The sequence below is a fragment of the Amblyomma americanum genome, chromosome 1 (assembly GCF_052857255.1).
Source record: "Amblyomma americanum isolate KBUSLIRL-KWMA chromosome 1, ASM5285725v1, whole genome shotgun sequence".
In the NCBI taxonomy this organism is placed as follows: Eukaryota; Metazoa; Arthropoda; class Arachnida; order Ixodida; family Ixodidae; genus Amblyomma; species Amblyomma americanum.
This window is the reverse complement of record NC_135497.1, coordinates 423,385,098-423,402,038: the sequence shown is the minus strand read 5'-3', so window position 1 is coordinate 423,402,038 and position 16,941 is coordinate 423,385,098. Positions and strand designations below refer to the sequence as shown.

The 16,941-nt window shown below is 47.6% G+C and overlaps 1 protein-coding gene across 47 annotated transcripts in view; it reads left to right on the top strand.

Annotated features, from left to right (window-relative positions):
* Nucleotides 1-16,941, top strand: part of mask (multiple ankyrin repeats single KH domain) — a 174,340-nt gene that overhangs the window by 115,448 nt on the left and 41,951 nt on the right. For all 47 annotated transcript variants that reach the window (XM_077650400.1, XM_077650398.1, XM_077650393.1 and 44 more), the window contains 3 exons: nucleotides 3,535-4,120; nucleotides 5,391-5,774; nucleotides 13,413-13,602. In XM_077650400.1, the coding sequence (XP_077506526.1) occupies nucleotides 3,535-4,120; nucleotides 5,391-5,774; nucleotides 13,413-13,602 (1,160 nt within the window). The remainder of the gene's footprint in view (nucleotides 1-3,534; nucleotides 4,121-5,390; nucleotides 5,775-13,412; nucleotides 13,603-16,941) is intronic.

The window sequence follows — 16,941 nt, the reverse complement described above, 5'->3', positions numbered from 1 at the left end:
TGTGCATGCGAAAGAAAATTCCTGGATGAACAGTGGCCTAGTCAGTGACTGGCTTCGAGTTATCTGGAAATGAAGACCAGGTGCCTTGCTGGCACGCCGGTCGTTGCTTGTACAAGATTCCTTCCAAGGCCGCTGCATTGATGCGGTGAAGGCTCGCCTCACCAAAACCGGCACCGACCTCATTATAATACCTGGTGGCGTGACGTCCATGCTACAGCCACTTGATGTGGGCTTGAACAAGCCTTTCAAGGAACACATGAAGCGGCTGCATGCCCAGTGGATGGTCGATGGCCTTTGCACCCTCACATTGATGGGACACGTGCAAAGGCCTGATATTCTATTGCTGTGCCAGTGGATTGTGGATGCATGGAAAGCGGTACCGGCCAACTGGGTGCATAAAAGCTTTAAAAAATGTGCCATCAGTAACAGCTTAGATGGTTCCAAGGACGACTACGTCTTTGAGAGTGACGATGCCTCGGAATGCAGCAGTGAGGGCAGCAACGATTTAAATCTGACAACCAGTCACGTGGTGGTGGTCGTTTGAAGACATGTTCTGAAAACGAAATGATCACTGAGTGTGCAGTTGTATCTTTCTAGCGCTCTTTTTTTTTTCTTCTTCAGGTAGACTTGTGGGTTATACTCAAGTTTTTTTTCTTTTCATGGAGTTCAAAGTTAGTGGTGCGGGTTATGCACGAGTAAATACGGTAACTAACGGGGAGAACTTTTATTTGCGATCAAAGTGGTCCCTTATTTGTGCCCTTTCTTTGCCAGGAGCAATGGCATTATGTGCATCTTGCTTATGTTGTAAGCTTGCAAGCTGCCTCAGCACGTCTATTACGCCTGCCACCTTGTTGTTGATGATGCACCTGTCTTGAGTTTTGCTGTCATCGTCTTGTAGGCGCCCCCCACGAGCACACTAACACTGCTGATGATGGTGGGAAAATAAAAAGAAACGGGAGGGGGCCAGCACTTTGCAAGCTAAGTGCTCATGAAGCCGCTTCCTCCCCCCTCTCCGAGTCAGTCCCTATTGTTTAGGTGTTGCTATGCTTCAGTAGTGCACGCATCTGCACGGCCCATATTGCGGGCGTCTACAGCAAGGAGGTTGATGCTGGTCCGCTCTGGGCATAGATATCACCGCACGCTATCACGTGGTGTGATCACGGGGGGTCTCCTTTTTACTTGTTACGCCTAGGCTTCAAGGCTCCCTCCTGAGTCCTTTTTCCTCCTTGCCTCTGACACGACCACGCGTTCCACGGTTGCCACCGCTGCGACCTCGTGGCCATCGACAGCGCCCGCCCGGCGAGCCACCCCGTCTGCCCCCCTTCCTCCTCCCCTATCCCTTTACCGATCTTTTCTATCTCCATGTCGGCATGGGTGTCTTCCAATCTTCAACCAATGAATAGAAATCAGACCCACCCCATTGCTAGTGTTTTCCGCTCTAAGCATGAATGTGCTGTCTTTTTGCACATAAGTGCACACTCAGAAGCGAGGCAGAAGTGAGGTTGTCAGGTGTGAAGCGCGCGACTGGCTTCAAAGCTGACAGGTGTGCAAACAGCACTAATCCTTCCAGCTCCTTTTGCAAGGCTTTGGGCATCTGTGAACACAATAAATGCGGCGCACTGCATTTGAACACGTGCAGCACGTCGCATCCTGCGCCGATTTTGGGTGAGTTAACGAGAGCCGCGGGCTGGCAGGCTGCCAGGGCTGCGCAGACGCTCGTGCCAGCCTCGCCTGTGCTATCCCAGATAGCATGTGGCCAGCAGCGTGCTTGCCATCGTCGTATTTGCATTGGTATGCGCTCTGCGTGTGAAAGCCGGGTTGTGCTCACATTACATACATACGCAATCTGATGCGCACTTTGGCACACACACCGTTCAACCACTTGCACCCACGACAGTTTTAGTGTGAAAGCACTGCTTCACTAGCAAAGCTGAAAAACCAGACTTATGAATTTGAGGTATGTGTGGCACCTTTGATGGAGTGCCAGTGGTGGACTTGCCCCGTCAACATGCGGAACACACACCTCCCCCCTCCCTGTGTGTGACTGGCGATAGCGGCTGACTATGAGATCTTGTATGCGGTTGCCTTTCAGGCGCAAGTGCTTTCGCACATGCTACTCAGTTTAACAATGTTGAAACCATACTTTTTTTTTTTTTTGCTTGGGTTCGTTTCCAGCCAGCAATAATATCTCGCACATTCAGAGTACCGTAAAATCTACTTGATTAATTGAAGCTAAAAATACATGATTTTCTATGGACGTGAAGATGTGAAAACAGGTACTTCGTTAGATCGAGGATTACGTTACATTGAAGTTTTGTTACATCGAGGTTTAACTGTATTATTGAAAAAAAAAATGTAGTCTTCTGTGAAAGGTGAGATGGGACTGCAGTTTTACATTTACTATATCAGTTTGCTATGGCGGGGTTCTACTGAAATGTTATCTTTCTCGCATCCGGCTGACCTAAGGCCAACGGCACATCCTCCTTTTCCACATTGCAAAGAATATATGGGGTCACCACTTTGTATGTTTTCACTCATCCAAAGATTTTTTTATGTAATTTATACAGTAAAACCTTGGTATAACGAATGTAGGCATTACAAATTACTGAATGTATCGAACTCTTCCTAAATATTTGAAAGAAACATGCAATTTTTACTTTATATATGTTGAACGTGGTTGGTCATAAAATGGATATAATGAGCTCCCCAGCCCAGCGCCCACTTGGTTGGCAGGGGACAGGCTTCGCCACATTGCACATATGACTAGTAGTGGTGCAGCAAGTGCTCGTACCAAGATTCACACTTTTATCTCACGCTAGTGTTCTTATCTCACGCTTGCGAACAATGCCACGAAAGATACAGCAGCGTTGAGGGTTGGTAGCTAGGCGTGTTTATGCCCCGTGCGCCTGTTGACAGCTCCCCTGAAAGCAGCTGCGTGGAGAGTTGTTGTTTTGCAGTAACCATCCTGTGCTCATGCCAGCTGTCACACAGGTAGCGAAAACAGTGATGCTCACGTACCATTTTCCATTCAATACATCTGTAATGTGGGGAAGCCACCCTAGCCGGAGCTTGGCCAGCCGCCATTGTGTGCTGAAGGTACTGTGCAAAGAAGCCAACCTAAACTGGTGGTATATTTTTGCAGCTTCTGTATTCGCCATGAGCACCTTTGCAACAGCGTCAAAACTTCAGAAAAGGCCTCCCCACTTCTCTAGCATGGGTTGCCTGAGTTGCCGTTCGTGGCTAAATTGTGCAGTTCTTGCGTGTGTAGTTGACAAAATTTTGTTACGAATTTTGCATATGTCAAACTAGTTTACAATATTTTCATAGTAATGAGATTAGAATGTATAGTTTATATTGGAGACAGTTCTGCGTCCCCCTGCGGGGCTATCTGCACATTTACAAATGATTCCAAAGGGCCAGCCGTGGATGCACACCTACCACATTGTTCAGGTGCTTCTGCAGCTGTAGACTTGCCTTTGAGCATGGGCATCAGTTATAGCATTGTCAGGTGACATGCCTGATGGTGCTGTGCAGGCTCCTCTGACCGCAGCGGTGGCCAGCCCAACGCACCCGGCCGACCTAAGGCCAACGGCGCATCCTCCTCTTCCACGCCCAGCAAGGTACGCTTAAAAGAAGACGACCTACCTCCACTTGCCAGCCACGAGTCATCGAGCAGCCCTTCCTCCTCTCCCCCCAAGGCCCCCTCGTCTGCTCCTGCTGAGAGCAAGAACTCCCGCAAGAAAAAGCAGCAAGCTGCAGCCTGCTCCACTGCAGAGCGCACTGCCGATCCAGCTTCACCCCGGCTAAACCACACCGTCTCTCCTTCGCCCATGGCCTCCAGCAAAGGTGGCAACAGTGGAAGCAAACAAGGAAAGGCAGCACAAGCTAACCAGGCTGTGCTGCAGCAGCCAACATCAACGGTGACTCGATCACCCCTGACTGTGACACAGTCTTCAACAGTACATCGCCAAGCAGCTGTGGTGGCCAAACGCGGCGGCGAAGTTATGGTCAATGGGCTCGCCGACGGTGAAGATTTCTCGACTGTGGTGAAGGGGACCAAGCACCGGGGGCAGGGACAGGCTCACCATGTGGCCACTGACACCTCCTCTAAGACCAGCACGTGAGTTGAGCTTCTGTGCTCGCAGGTTTATCATATTCGTTTAAATGTGGTGCGACTGCAGTTGCAATGCAAGTGGCACTTCTGTCATTTGGAACAGGAAAAGTGCATTGAAAGTAACACAAGGTCGAGGCATATTGCAGCAGCTGTATTACTGATTTCAATAGTCAATAGAATTGCTTTCCATTTGAAAATGTCATTGCAGCGGGAACAAGATCAGTGTTATATATAGCTATTGTTTTGGGCCCAGCACTAATTCTGTGCATGACTCCTAGATCCTGTAGCTATTGCTTCGTAATTTGTACTTCATGGTCTCGCCCCAGCCCATGCTACATGCATCTCTCTTGCTGGGCACCTTCATTTAAATGTGCCGAAAGGATTTCATTTGTGAAGATTTATTCTGAGCAATTGAGTGCATAAAATCGGGCAGTATTTTAGTACATCAGTCTATTTTAATAATGAGCTCGCTCCGCATAACAGAGTGCGGAGGGCAGCAGAGGATGAAAGTGACAGCGAAGAGAACACGAGGAGGAGGGTAGTAGGGCAGTAGCGTGAAGGGCTTAACAGTGGCGGTCTGCTTAGAGATGGTGCCAGAGTAGCGTGCCATCGTTCACACCACGTGTCTTTCAATGTGCCGCAGGCATTGTGCAAAAGCACATGACCTGCTCGCATCAATGAGATCTGGCCCTGTTAGATCACTGTGCCATGCCAGTCTCGGCAACCATGAAGTGCACCCTGTGAGCGTGTTTTTCGTCCTCCAGAGGCAATGCGTGGCAAGTTGATGCACCTGGGGTACTGAAATCCAGTCATGCCTGATATCTGAGCTGCATGCATGTCACTTGTCACGTGTACAGCTCAAAAACTGAAGGAAGTGTTCCCTTATTGTCTTCTTTCTTGCTTCGAGAGAGCTGCACGGACATCCATGAGCATTGCGGTGCAGTTATGGTCCCATGACTTGTGAAAGTTCATCTTACTTATGAATCATGCTAAGTGGTGTCAAAAACTGTTGTTCCTATGATGCATGCGCTCATTCTAAATGAATTGTGCTGTGCAGCACCACGAGAATTTAGATTATTTAGCACAAGTGAATTGATCACACTGCTTGCTGCTTGTATGCAGTAAGTTGCTTGCGGTGAGGCATCTTAGCAGTTAGTGTGTGTGCTAGACCATCACTCTTGCTCCTAGCTTGCACAGCAGCCATGGTAATTTCATTGTGTTGCTTGCATTGCTGGTCGTGTTGGAACTGGGCACCCCCTGGTGGCATCGTACACAGGCTAGGTGAGCTCGCCCTGGATGTGATGGACTCCTGTGGCGGTCCCCGCAGCCCTGGCAATGGGGCAGGCCGTCCCTCCCCCGGCGTGGCCTCCTCTCCCAAAAAGAGTAGCTCGGCTGTCCTGAGCACATCTTGTTCCACCAGCATGACTACATGTTCAGCTGCTGCTAGTGCAGCCACAGGCACCTCCAAGAGTCACCACCGGGGTGAGGAGGGCTGGAAAGAAGTGGTCCGACGTTCCAAGAAAGTGACAGTGCCTTCGACAGCAATCAGCCGGGTGATTGGGCGCTGTGGCTGCAACATCAATGCCATCCGCGAAGCCTCGGGTGCCCACATCGAGGTGGAGAAGCACAAGGGCCAGGGAGAGCGCACCATTCTCATCCGGTCAGTGCTGGTCAATCACTCTCACATGCCCCTCCACTGCGTCCCATTGAAAATGTCGAAAAAGTCTTTTTGCGCAGCATATGAGGACAACGTAGTCTACAGAAGCCCACTGGCAGCAGTCCCATCATTTTAGGCCACTACAGTGAAATCTCACTACTATAAATCTCACAATAATGAATTTTTCAGGTGCATGAGCTCTTCAAAAAATTCCCACCAGAACGCCTATAATTTCAACGTAAAAATATTTCACGACTATGAATGTCAAAAAACCGAACATTTCAGAATAACGTGCGTAATTTATTTTGTCGCCATAGTAAAGGCGCCTAGTTCTTGCAAACTTTTCCCGCATTAACGTCGCCGAAAAACGCTACTGAGGTGCTCAATTTATGGTGTGCATCTCTGGTGGTAGCTGTCATCATCACTCTTTCGCCAGAAGCTGGGTGCAGGACTGACAGAACAGCAAAAACCGCATGACTTCCGTCACATTTTTTTTTTTTTTTAAAGGGTACGATTGTGCGAATGAGGCTGCGCTAGCCTTGCTGCTTTGTGATTTCGCTATTGCTTGTGTTCAACTGTGCTACCAAGTTTTACGTGGTACTGAGAGGAGTGCTTGACTATCGGTTCTGCTGGTGCCCATGTTAGAACAAGCGATGACAGTTTTTGCCAGAGGAGACGCAGCCAGCCGACCGAGCCCAGACGCATGCTGTTTCTAATGCTGATTGGCACTGCTGTGCATTTCCCTTGCTTCCACTCACTTGCGTGGTTCTTCCAGTGTGTCGAAATTGCATGCTTGTCATATCTGCCGTCAGGCGCATGTCAGGGGTGCGCGGGTTGCAATACACCGTGCAGTAGGCAGGATTTTTACACGATCAATTGCTCTGCCAGTGAACCTCAACTCAGTCCCCATTCGGAAGCCCCATGTGCAGTTCTGCAAGTGGGCTTTCCAGCTTTACATAGACAACCAAAACGAGATCACGGTGCTCAGGCTAGGAGAGTTGTGAAGGAGATGGGATGTGTGCCATGGGTGTAAGCATGAAGCATGGAACACATTATGGAAGGGTCAGACAAAAAAACCATCAGTTTTGCGTTGTGATTGTTTGAAGTGGCTGGTTGGCCATCCTGTTCTTGTCAGTGTCGTATGAGGGAAAGCCCACTTGTGGAATTTCGCATGAGGTCCAAACCAAGCAGTGTCTGAATGTGATCGATCCATGCAATAAACGAAAGAGAAGATAGCAAAGAAGATGCCTTTGTTCTGTTTTCCCAAAGTCTTTAAACTCAATCATTGCATAATTTGCCCAGATGTTAAGCTTTTGCCACAGTAAGATTTATGAGTCTTCCAGCTTTCTATCGCTGCCTAATATTCGGAAATTTTTGAAGATCTGAAAATTCTCTATTATTAATTGAATTTAATATGAACCAAATAACAGAGGTATTCAATTCCTATTCAAAATTTAGAATACCGTATTTACGCGCATAATTTGCACACTTTTTATTCAGAAATTAGGGCTCCAAGAAGGGGATGCGCAAATTACGCGGGGATTTCGTGAGCGCGACTTAAAAAACTCCACAAAGGTCATAACGCGCAATATAGGTATGGTGTATATTCCTGCATATACGTCAGCACCCGGACCCGCACCCCACGCTGGCCGCCCCCCGAAAAAAAGTTACTTTAAATGAAAACCCGCGCGCACCCCCCCTTTGCGGGATGGCATGAAGGTGCATGCACGAAGCTGAATAAGACGCTAAAACAGCGTCATTGCTTGTGGCCCAGCCAGTTGTTCGGTAGTTCCGGATTCCTAAGTTTGCTTGCACAACTTCGTCCAGGAAAGCAACCATGAATCAATAAATCAATTATCGCACCACACAAATCTTTAACAGTACTGCGCGAGCGTCGACCAAACTGCTTGTCGGCGCCTTATCACGGCGCGGAGCTGAGAAGCCAGCGAGAATAGCCACGTGTGCACAAGTTTGCCGACACAACGATTGTCGTCTATGGGCAAACTTGTGCGCACGCTTTTATTCTCGCTGGCTTCGCCGCTCCGCGCCGTGATGAGGCGCCGACAAGCAGTATGAAACTTGCGGTATAGTTGTGATATCCCATCGTAAGACACGACTGAACAACCCAAACACAAGCCGTCAGAGCCACCAAGAAAAGCGTAGCCGGCAGTCGAGTCGCATGCATCAGCCAAACAAACAGCGGTGTTGGCTCTTCTATCAGCTGCCGATCCTCCCCGGAAGCGCTGCTGGCTGTTCCGAGTGGCGATGCCGCTGGTGCCACCGCGATTGTAACAGCGGCCCCTGACACCACCATGAACGCCCAGTGCACAAAAGATTCAAAAAGCCTTCCGAGCAAACACGCGGAATAGCCGAATGCTACTGGGTAGAGCCATAGGGTAGAGCCCGCGTGCATGATGGTGGTCTAGCGCAGTGCGGTGCGTAAAATATGCGAGTAAAAAATGTTTTTTTGTAAACCCGGGTGGTAAGTTAAGGGTGCGCAAATTATGCGCATAAATACGGTATTCACTCAATCCTAGTATTTTTTATTGCACTCTGTCAGCAGCTGCCATTTCTTTTTTAAAGGGCAACTGCAGAGGTTTTAAAATCCGACAAGCTCAAATGGGCCGAAGGTGTGAAATTTGCATTTAAAGCATGCAAAGTCCTTTTAGGCTAGCACTTGAAATGGTGCAGTGCCGCCCCCTTGCAAGGGTTTCCACTTGACATGCTTACTATAGCGAGCTGCATTTTAGAACACACATTAGTGATGTGAAGAAAAATCTCAATATCCTTGCTGATGACTGATATACAGGGTGTCCAGGCTAACTTTAGCCAAGACATTTGAGGAACCACTTGCATATAGCTACCAACCGGCTTGCGCATCATTTGTTTTGCAATTAATTAGCAGTTAAGTTCATTTTTCTGAATGCGTAAGTATCGACTTTAGACAGCAAATGTGAATAGCAAAGTTGGAGAGCACCTTCAGAAACCTCCATTCCATTCATTTGCGATAAAGAAAGCCTGACGTGCATCTTTTTTCCGAGCTCGAAATACGAAAAAAATCACGTGACTAGCGCATTCACGCGCCACGATTGTGCTGCTCTGTCCTCGTTTGAGTGAAAGAAATCAGCTGCTGGCAAGGCGCAACAACCCGATTGCTCCGGCAGGCGACCCCATTGCTCCGGTGGTTGCGACGCCCGCGCGAGTCAGTCTGCAAGCGTGATGGTGCAAGTTGCAGCGTTGCATTTAGAATTTTATTTATGCATTTAGAAAAATGAACTTAATTGCTAATTAATTAATTTGGAAAACAAAAAAACGTTGAAAAGTGTGAAACTGAAAATTTCAGTTTCGGTTTCACTTAGCACAGTGCAGATAACAGTTTAGCCTGTAACTTCTGAACTGCGCAAGATAGAATCATAATTCATTTTGCGAAATGTGCAGCAGGTTTTGGGCAATTCACAAAAAAAAAATGAAAAATGTCATATTTTGAAAAAGGTGCGCTTCAGGGGTGGCATTATATCTTAAAAGGGCTGTGAAAGGGGATCCCAACAAAGATGCTATGTGCCTAGGATACTAAAGGACACCGCTTCACAAATATCCTCCAGCAAGAATTTTTTAGATGCGTTTTGTGGAAGCTGAGCTATCTGCAGTCAAAATTTGAATTTCTGCGTCTTCGCGCTTTTTCCTCTTCTGTCGTCACTTTTTTCATGCTGAAATGTCAGCGTTCCTCCACCGGCTGCCGGCGCGCACAGACTAGTGCTAGCAGTCCGCTGCTGACGTAACGAGTGCTACATCACGTAATGAGCGCTGCATGACGTAACGAGCGCGGATTCAGGTGAAAACCCAGCACCGTAGGTCGCCGCTGGGTGCGGAAGTGACAGGTCTTAAAATTCTATTGTAAATTATCGGCTCGCTTCTGAGGTCTTGTATTCGGCATGAACGCTCGTTGGCCTGTACTCTACATAATGCAAGCATTTTATAGACATCAAACACCCTTTTCAGGGACCTTTTAAAGAAAGAAAACCGATGACACATGGCAGTGTGTGTTGGCATCAGCAGAGATTTTAAATCTTACCGTTTGTGGCAGAGAATTAAAACAGCAGCCAATGAGGGACAGCACACAGCAAAGAGACACAACACGAGGCTGTCTAACAACTGATCTTTGTTTGGGTGCACAGAAGAATATATAGGCAAAAGGGGGGGAAGGTGCATCCCCCTTAGTGCTAAAAAAAATTGGCATCAGTGGCTGTATGAGTTTAACTTGACACTTCAACTTTTGTTCATGCAGTGGTGCTCCAGCTGTCCCAGTCTGCTTCGAAAGTGGCAGATTGATCAATATTGCGCCTTAGCTGCGCCAAAACGAAAATGCGCTCGTGGGAAAACAATTATTTTTGTAACCATTCAGGCTTTCAGTTGGCAACCTACTAAAACGTTTCTGCAGTTGGTAACCTAGATCGCTGGTGGGCTGACTCGTGGTAGAATTTAGCAGCCACTTTATTCGCGCACATGGAGGAAGGAAAGCATACCTGCCAACTCTTCTGATTTTTCCGTAAATTGTGCTAATTTTGACCCGTCTTGCAATTTTATGAATCTTGCCGAAATCTTACACGAAATAAAGCAAGTACTTTAAAATTCTGCAAAAAAAAAAAAACACCGTTGCCGGTGGTAACCTTGCACTGCCACGAGAGAGGGATATATATACCATCTGTGAAATTAGAGCAGCACCTGGAGCATTTCACAGTAAACCATCGTTAATTCGAACAAACTAAATAAATGTTTATTCCTACTTCTCAACCCCCGTTAATTTAGATAATCTGGATTGCCGCCACAGTCCCGCCAAGCGTCCGTGCAAGATTATGGCTTCGGGAGCTTGTTAATTCGGACGCCCAGGGGCTGGCATCGGTCAAATCGGACGGGCTCCCAAAGTGGTGCTCGACTAACCAGTCGCCCAAATATTTGTCCCCAAAGCCTGAACTGTATTTCACATTGCTTATTGACGCCCCTTTGACATGCACGCAGCTGCAGGTGTTTTGAATATCAGCAGGCCTCTAGCGGAAGGCCGATAGAGAGTCTGGCCGCGTAGTTTCGTTTTCTGAGCTTCGCTGCCAGCCCGAAGCGGTGGCAGCTATCGGCTGCGCTTATCAGGCAGCCAGCTGAGCGACTCACCGTTTAGAACGACTATTGCGTTGTCGCGGACATTTTTCTGTTTGTTTTTTTGAACGCGTCTTAATTGCCACTGCGGGCAAGGCTCTGAAACAAATGTGCACTGCCCTGGATTCAGTCCGCATGAGACTTGCGTTCTTCCAGCACGCTGAAATTCAGCGCTCGTCAAGTGTTGTTAGCTGTTTCTGCGTTTCCTCACGTGCGACGCCACATGCGAAGAAGCTTCAGTGCTATCGCATCGTGCACTGGCACACAATAGTTAAAAAAAAATTGTGTGCTGGCTTGGCTGCACCCCCCTCCCGGTTGTGAAGGTTTTATGAATTTAAAGCCTTCCTACATGGCCGCCATCTCATCACGGTTGCGCATGTGCAGCAAGCATTGTAGCAGGCAACGACGCTACACCTAGAAATAGTATTGGCTGCACCGTCCACCAAAGACTTCCATTAGTTATTGCAAAAGCGCGTGAATTCGGGCACACTTTATGGCGTAAAGCTCGGATAGTGAGGGTCTCTCCCTAGTCTTCCTTCCTCCATGTTCGCAGCAGGCATTGTAGCAGACGACGACGCTACGCCTAGAAATAGTATTGGCTGCGCCGTCCACCAAAGACTTCCATTAGTTCTTGCAAAAGCGCGTGAATTCGGGCACACATTATGGCGTAAAGCTCGGATAGTGAGGGTCTCTCCCTAGTCTTCCTTCCTCCATGTTCGCAGCAGGCATTGTAGCAGACGACGACGCTATGCCTAGAAATAGTATTGGCTGCGCCGTCCACCAAAGACTTCCATTAGTTCTTGCAAAAGCGCGTGAATTCGGGCACACATTATGGCGTAAAGCTCGGATAGTGAGGGTCTCTCCCTAGTCTTCCTTCCTCCATGTTCGCAGCAGGCATTGTAGCAGACGACGACGCTATGCCTAGAAATAGTATTGGCTGCGCCGTCCACCAAAGACTTCCATTAGTTCTTGCAAAAGCGCGTGAATTCGGGCACACTTTATGGCGTAAAGCTCGGATAGTGAGGGTCTCTCCCTAGTCTTCCTTCCTCCATGTTCGCAGCAGGCATTGTAGCAGACGACGACGCTATGCCTAGAAATAGTATTGGCTGCGCCGTCCACCAAAGACTTCCATTAGTTCTTGCAAAAGCGCGTGAATTCGGGCACACTTTATGGCGTAAAGCTCGGATAGTGAGGGTCTCTCCCTAGTCTTCCTTCCTCCATGTTCGCAGCAGGCATTGTAGCAGACGACGACGCTATGCCTAGAAATAGTATTGGCTGCGCCGTCCACCAAAGACTTCCATTAGTTCTTGCAAAAGCGCGTGAATTCGGGCACACTTTATGGCGTAAAGCTCGGATAGTGAGGGTCTCTCCCTAGTCTTCCTTCCTCCATGTTCGCAGCAGGCATTGTAGCAGACGACGACGCTACGCCTAGAAATAGTATTGGCTGCGCCGTCCACCAAAGACTTCCATTAGTTCTTGCAAAAGCGCGTGAATTCGGGCACACTTTATGGCGTAAAGCTCGGATAGTGAGGGTCTCTCCCTAGTCTTCCTTCCTCCATGTTCGCAGCAGGCATTGTAGCAGACGACGACGCTATGCCTAGAAATAGTATTGGCTGCGCCGTCCACCAAAGACTTCCATTAGTTCTTGCAAAAGCGCGTGAATTCGGGCACACTTTATGGCGTAAAGCTCGGATAGTGAGGGTCTCTCCCTAGTCTTCCTTCCTCCATGTTCGCAGCAGGCATTGTAGCAGACGACGACGCTATGCCTAGAAATAGTATTGGCTGCGCCGTCCACCAAAGACTTCCATTAGTTCTTGCAAAAGCGCGTGAATTCGGGCACACTTTATGGCGTAAAGCTCGGATAGTGAGGGTCTCTCCCTAGTCTTCCTTCCTCCATGTTCGCAGCAGGCATTGTAGCAGACGACGACGCTATGCCTAGAAATAGTATTGGCTGCGCCGTCCACCAAAGACTTCCATTAGTTCTTGCAAAAGCGCGTGAATTCGGGCACACTTTATGGCGTAAAGCTCGGATAGTGAGGGTCTCTCCCTAGTCTTCCTTCCTCCATGTTCGCAGCAGGCATTGTAGCAGACGACGACGCTACGCCTAGAAATAGTATTGGCTGCGCCGGCGGCCAAAGACTTCCATTAGTTCTTGCAAAAGCGCGTGAATTCGGGCACACTTTATGGCGTAAAGCTCGGATAGTGAAGGTCTCTCCCTTCAGCATTCGTCCTGTCGTATGTGTCTTTTTCGTCCCCGTTTTTTCGTGCTGCTTCGTTTTCTCAAGATGGATGATTACCAACTGGCCCAAACTTCGGTGCTTTTGCTGGTCAAACCACTGGATGTTGACCAGAGGTTTCCAAAACAGTGCTGCTGCTCATCGGGCTAAAGAAAACTGCCCCTCATGGCCATGGCACGTTGGTGTTGCAGGCATGGAGGCATTTGGAAGTGGGTAAAGAAGGGTTGTTGACACGTCCTGTTGTCTCATGGTGCAGGGGCTCTGCGGAGGCGACCAAACAGGCACAGCTCCTGATCCAGGGCCTGGTCCAGGAGCCCGACCGGGACCTCTCGGATATCATGGCCCAGCATGGGGTGGTTGCCCCGTCCTCTGCCAAGGCACCGGCATCTTCCTTGGATCACCGGACTACCACCATCTCCTCCTCTTCCACCACCACCAACCACACGGTGAGTGATGACGATGATGTGCGCTACTGCTACTGAGTACTACTGCAGTTTTCTACGGGTGTCAATTTTAGTGTTCGCTTCTTTGCTTCAAACACACGGAATGTGTTTTGTGTTCCGGCAGGATTGCAGTGAGGGCTTTATGGCGTGTGAAATGTGTGATGCAGGAGAAGGAGGTTTATTAATGAAGTCACAATTCTGAAATCTTCAGGAAGCATGTAAATTTGCATGCTGGTTTTAAGTATGTCATTATTAATATTATTTAGTGCGCTGACGCTTATGGTTTGTCTGAATCCGGTTTGTGGCAGGCTGCTCAATTAATTGTGAGAGGCTGCTCGGGAAGAGCAACCTGGATCGCAACCCAACCCAAGCCCCACCGATGGCACCACCTGCCATAGAAGGGCCACTGCGAGCTCCCAGGGATCCATGAATGTAGAGGACCAATTCCGCATCTATTGGCATTAACCCAACATCGCTGTCCTATCAACTGCCATCCGTGAACACTAGATCTGAACACTAGAACCGAAGGAAAAACCGTACTGCTTGTGCGCCTAATTCGCATTTGGTTTAACTGCGCAAATCGAACATCATTCTTTTTTTTTTTTTCATGGAAGGCCAGCCCTTGTGCACTTGATATGCATGCCATTGGCTTGTCTTGCCATCAAGATATGCAGTAAGGGTATATTTGTCATCCTGCCTCCACGGTGGCTCAGTGGTTATGGCGCTTGGCTGCTGACCCGAAGATGTTGGTGTGATCCCGGCCGCGGTAGTTGAATTTCGATGGAGGCGAAATTCTACAGGCCAGTGTACTGTGCGATGTCAGTGCACGTAAAAGAACCCTAGGTGGTCAAAATTTCCGGAGTCCTTCACTACGGGGTCCCTCATAGCCTGAGTAAAACCCCATAAAACCATGAAATAACAGTGGTTTGTATTTCAGTTTTAGCAAGTTCCTTGCAGCACAATTTCTTTAAAGCTCTTGGCAAGGAGTTCTGTAATGTATTATGTAAGTGAACAAGCACTAGTTTTACATGCATTATTTGGAATCGACATTCAAAAGCAGCCTTCCGCGCTAATCAATTTTTTGGCGGCACCCAAATGCTGCTGAAAGTGGTGGGAAATCAAACTAAAATAAATCGGTAAACCAGTGAAAAGTGCAAATTTTATATCTAAAAGCACCTAAAAACAGCCAGTCGCATGGCCACATCTCAGTTTTTTCGTTTTGTTTTTTTGTTAGCATTGAATAGGCTCAGTGGGCTCTATTTTAACGCATTATGGCAGCTGGTTTTGAGTTGCACAGACATAGAAAACAGGCACATTTTAATGTGTCCTCTCGAGTTGTTGTCGCGGCACATTTCTCGGGCACTTTCTTAAAGATCACCAGTCCTGGCATCCAAACTTCACTTGTCAGTGGAAAAGAACCTCTCAAATCCAAATACGACAAAATTGAGAAATGGATATTTTCGCGAATTTTCGGCTCTTTAAGACCTGTGTCCCCCGTGAAGGATCCAGTCAACACAGTGCGTTTGTGGGTTGCATCCTGAGAGCGGTCATCCTCTGTTTCACCAGTGCAAGTCTGTGGCGCTGGCCTCCTGCATACGTGCAGCATTAAGAGCATGACGCTCCACATCTGTAGCATGTGTGGCCTTCCCACAACACAAGTGATGTGCCACGTCGCCACTAGCTGGGCTGTTTTATTGTCACTGAGGCAGCCACTACCAATTCAGGCATGCACGCACACACTCGTTGCCCCAGGAAATGGACTCGTCGCGTTATGTCGCTGACGCTCTCCACCATCCCCTCACCCGACACACGAGAGCTATCAGCGCCAGAATTGCGCGAGAAACCACGAAGCAGTGCCAGGTGCTCATTGCTTAACAAGTGTCCTTTTGGAGAAGGAAACGTAATGGAGGAAGCGAGCTTTCAAACGACACCAAACGAGTGTGCAAAGCAGCCATAGGCCGCCTGCTGTTTCTGCGACATACAGCTCTTGTTGCGCGTTTCACAAGCTTTTGTAAATCTTTCTACTTCTCATTTTGATGGATGCTGAGAAAAAAAAACTAGTTTCGCTGTCAAAAGTTTCAGACAAAGCATGAATTCGGACAACTGTCCACAAAGTAAAGCGGCAGCTAAGCCTAACTTCAGTAGAGGCGTCGTTTTGGAGATTGGACAAGCAAAGTCTGAGCGAGTGGTGCTAACTTTGGCTTCTCGCCATTCTTGATAATTTTTGGTTTTTTTAGATGGAGTAGGACTTTGATATTTTTAACAGAGGGCTGAATGCATAAACATGCCGAAAATGTGATTTTTAGAAAATCAACTTTTTCGCAATTTTTTTTTTTGCGTTTCAAAACCCTTAAGCAAAACTTGTTGTTGGGCTAGTTGGTAGGCCATGATCTCAGAGGAACCAGCGCAAAAGAATAACGGACAAGAAACAAGGAGGCCGACACGGACAGAAGCGCTGAACTTCCAACTTTATTTCGGAAGAATTATTACAACGTATTTATACAGTAACCTGTCAGAGGCAATGACGCACAAGCAGAGCAAGACAATCTTTTGATCGGACAATGACTCAGGAATTAAATGAAGGCGCAGTGGCAACAAGCAAGAAAAAAAAGCAATAAAAATAAATTTGAAGATGAATGGCCAACAGGGAACACGCCATAAACAAGCAAAGATAAAAATATGGTCAAGAAGCTAAAAATGATAAAAGGTATAACAGGTATAAAAATATGAGTTACAAGGCCAAAAAGTAACACGGCAAAAAGATGAAACTAAGCTATGCATGCAGATTAACTATAAGATGTGGTCAAATGTGATGAGAGTGCTAAAAAAAACCAGTAGACATGGTGGGAGGGTTGCACAGCTAATGCCTTGAATTTCGTGTCAGATACGCAGTTTCTTTTTCTGGTAGACAAATAGAAGGCTTGCTAATGCAGTTGTCATTTAATGATGCTATGTTGGCTGCTTCAATGATCTCACGGGACATCTTGTTTCTGTTCCTCGCTATTACTACAGTTTTTTCAATTTTTTTCAAATAGCTTTTATCGTCTTTAGCTTCATGTCCATATTTTTATCTCTGCTTGTTTATGGCGTGTTCCTTGTTGGCCATTCATCTTCGAATTTATTATTATTGCTTTTGTTCTCTCCTTGATAGTTTATAGTAAAGAGCTGCGTTGGTTTCTGCTTGCATGTTGCCACTGCCCCTTCATTTAATTCCTGGGTCATTGTCCGATCAAAAGATTGTTTTGCTCTGCTTGTGCGTCATTGCCTCTGACAGGTTATTGTATAAATAATAATTCTTCCGAAATAAAGTTGAAATTTCAGCGCTTCTGTCCGTGTCAGCCT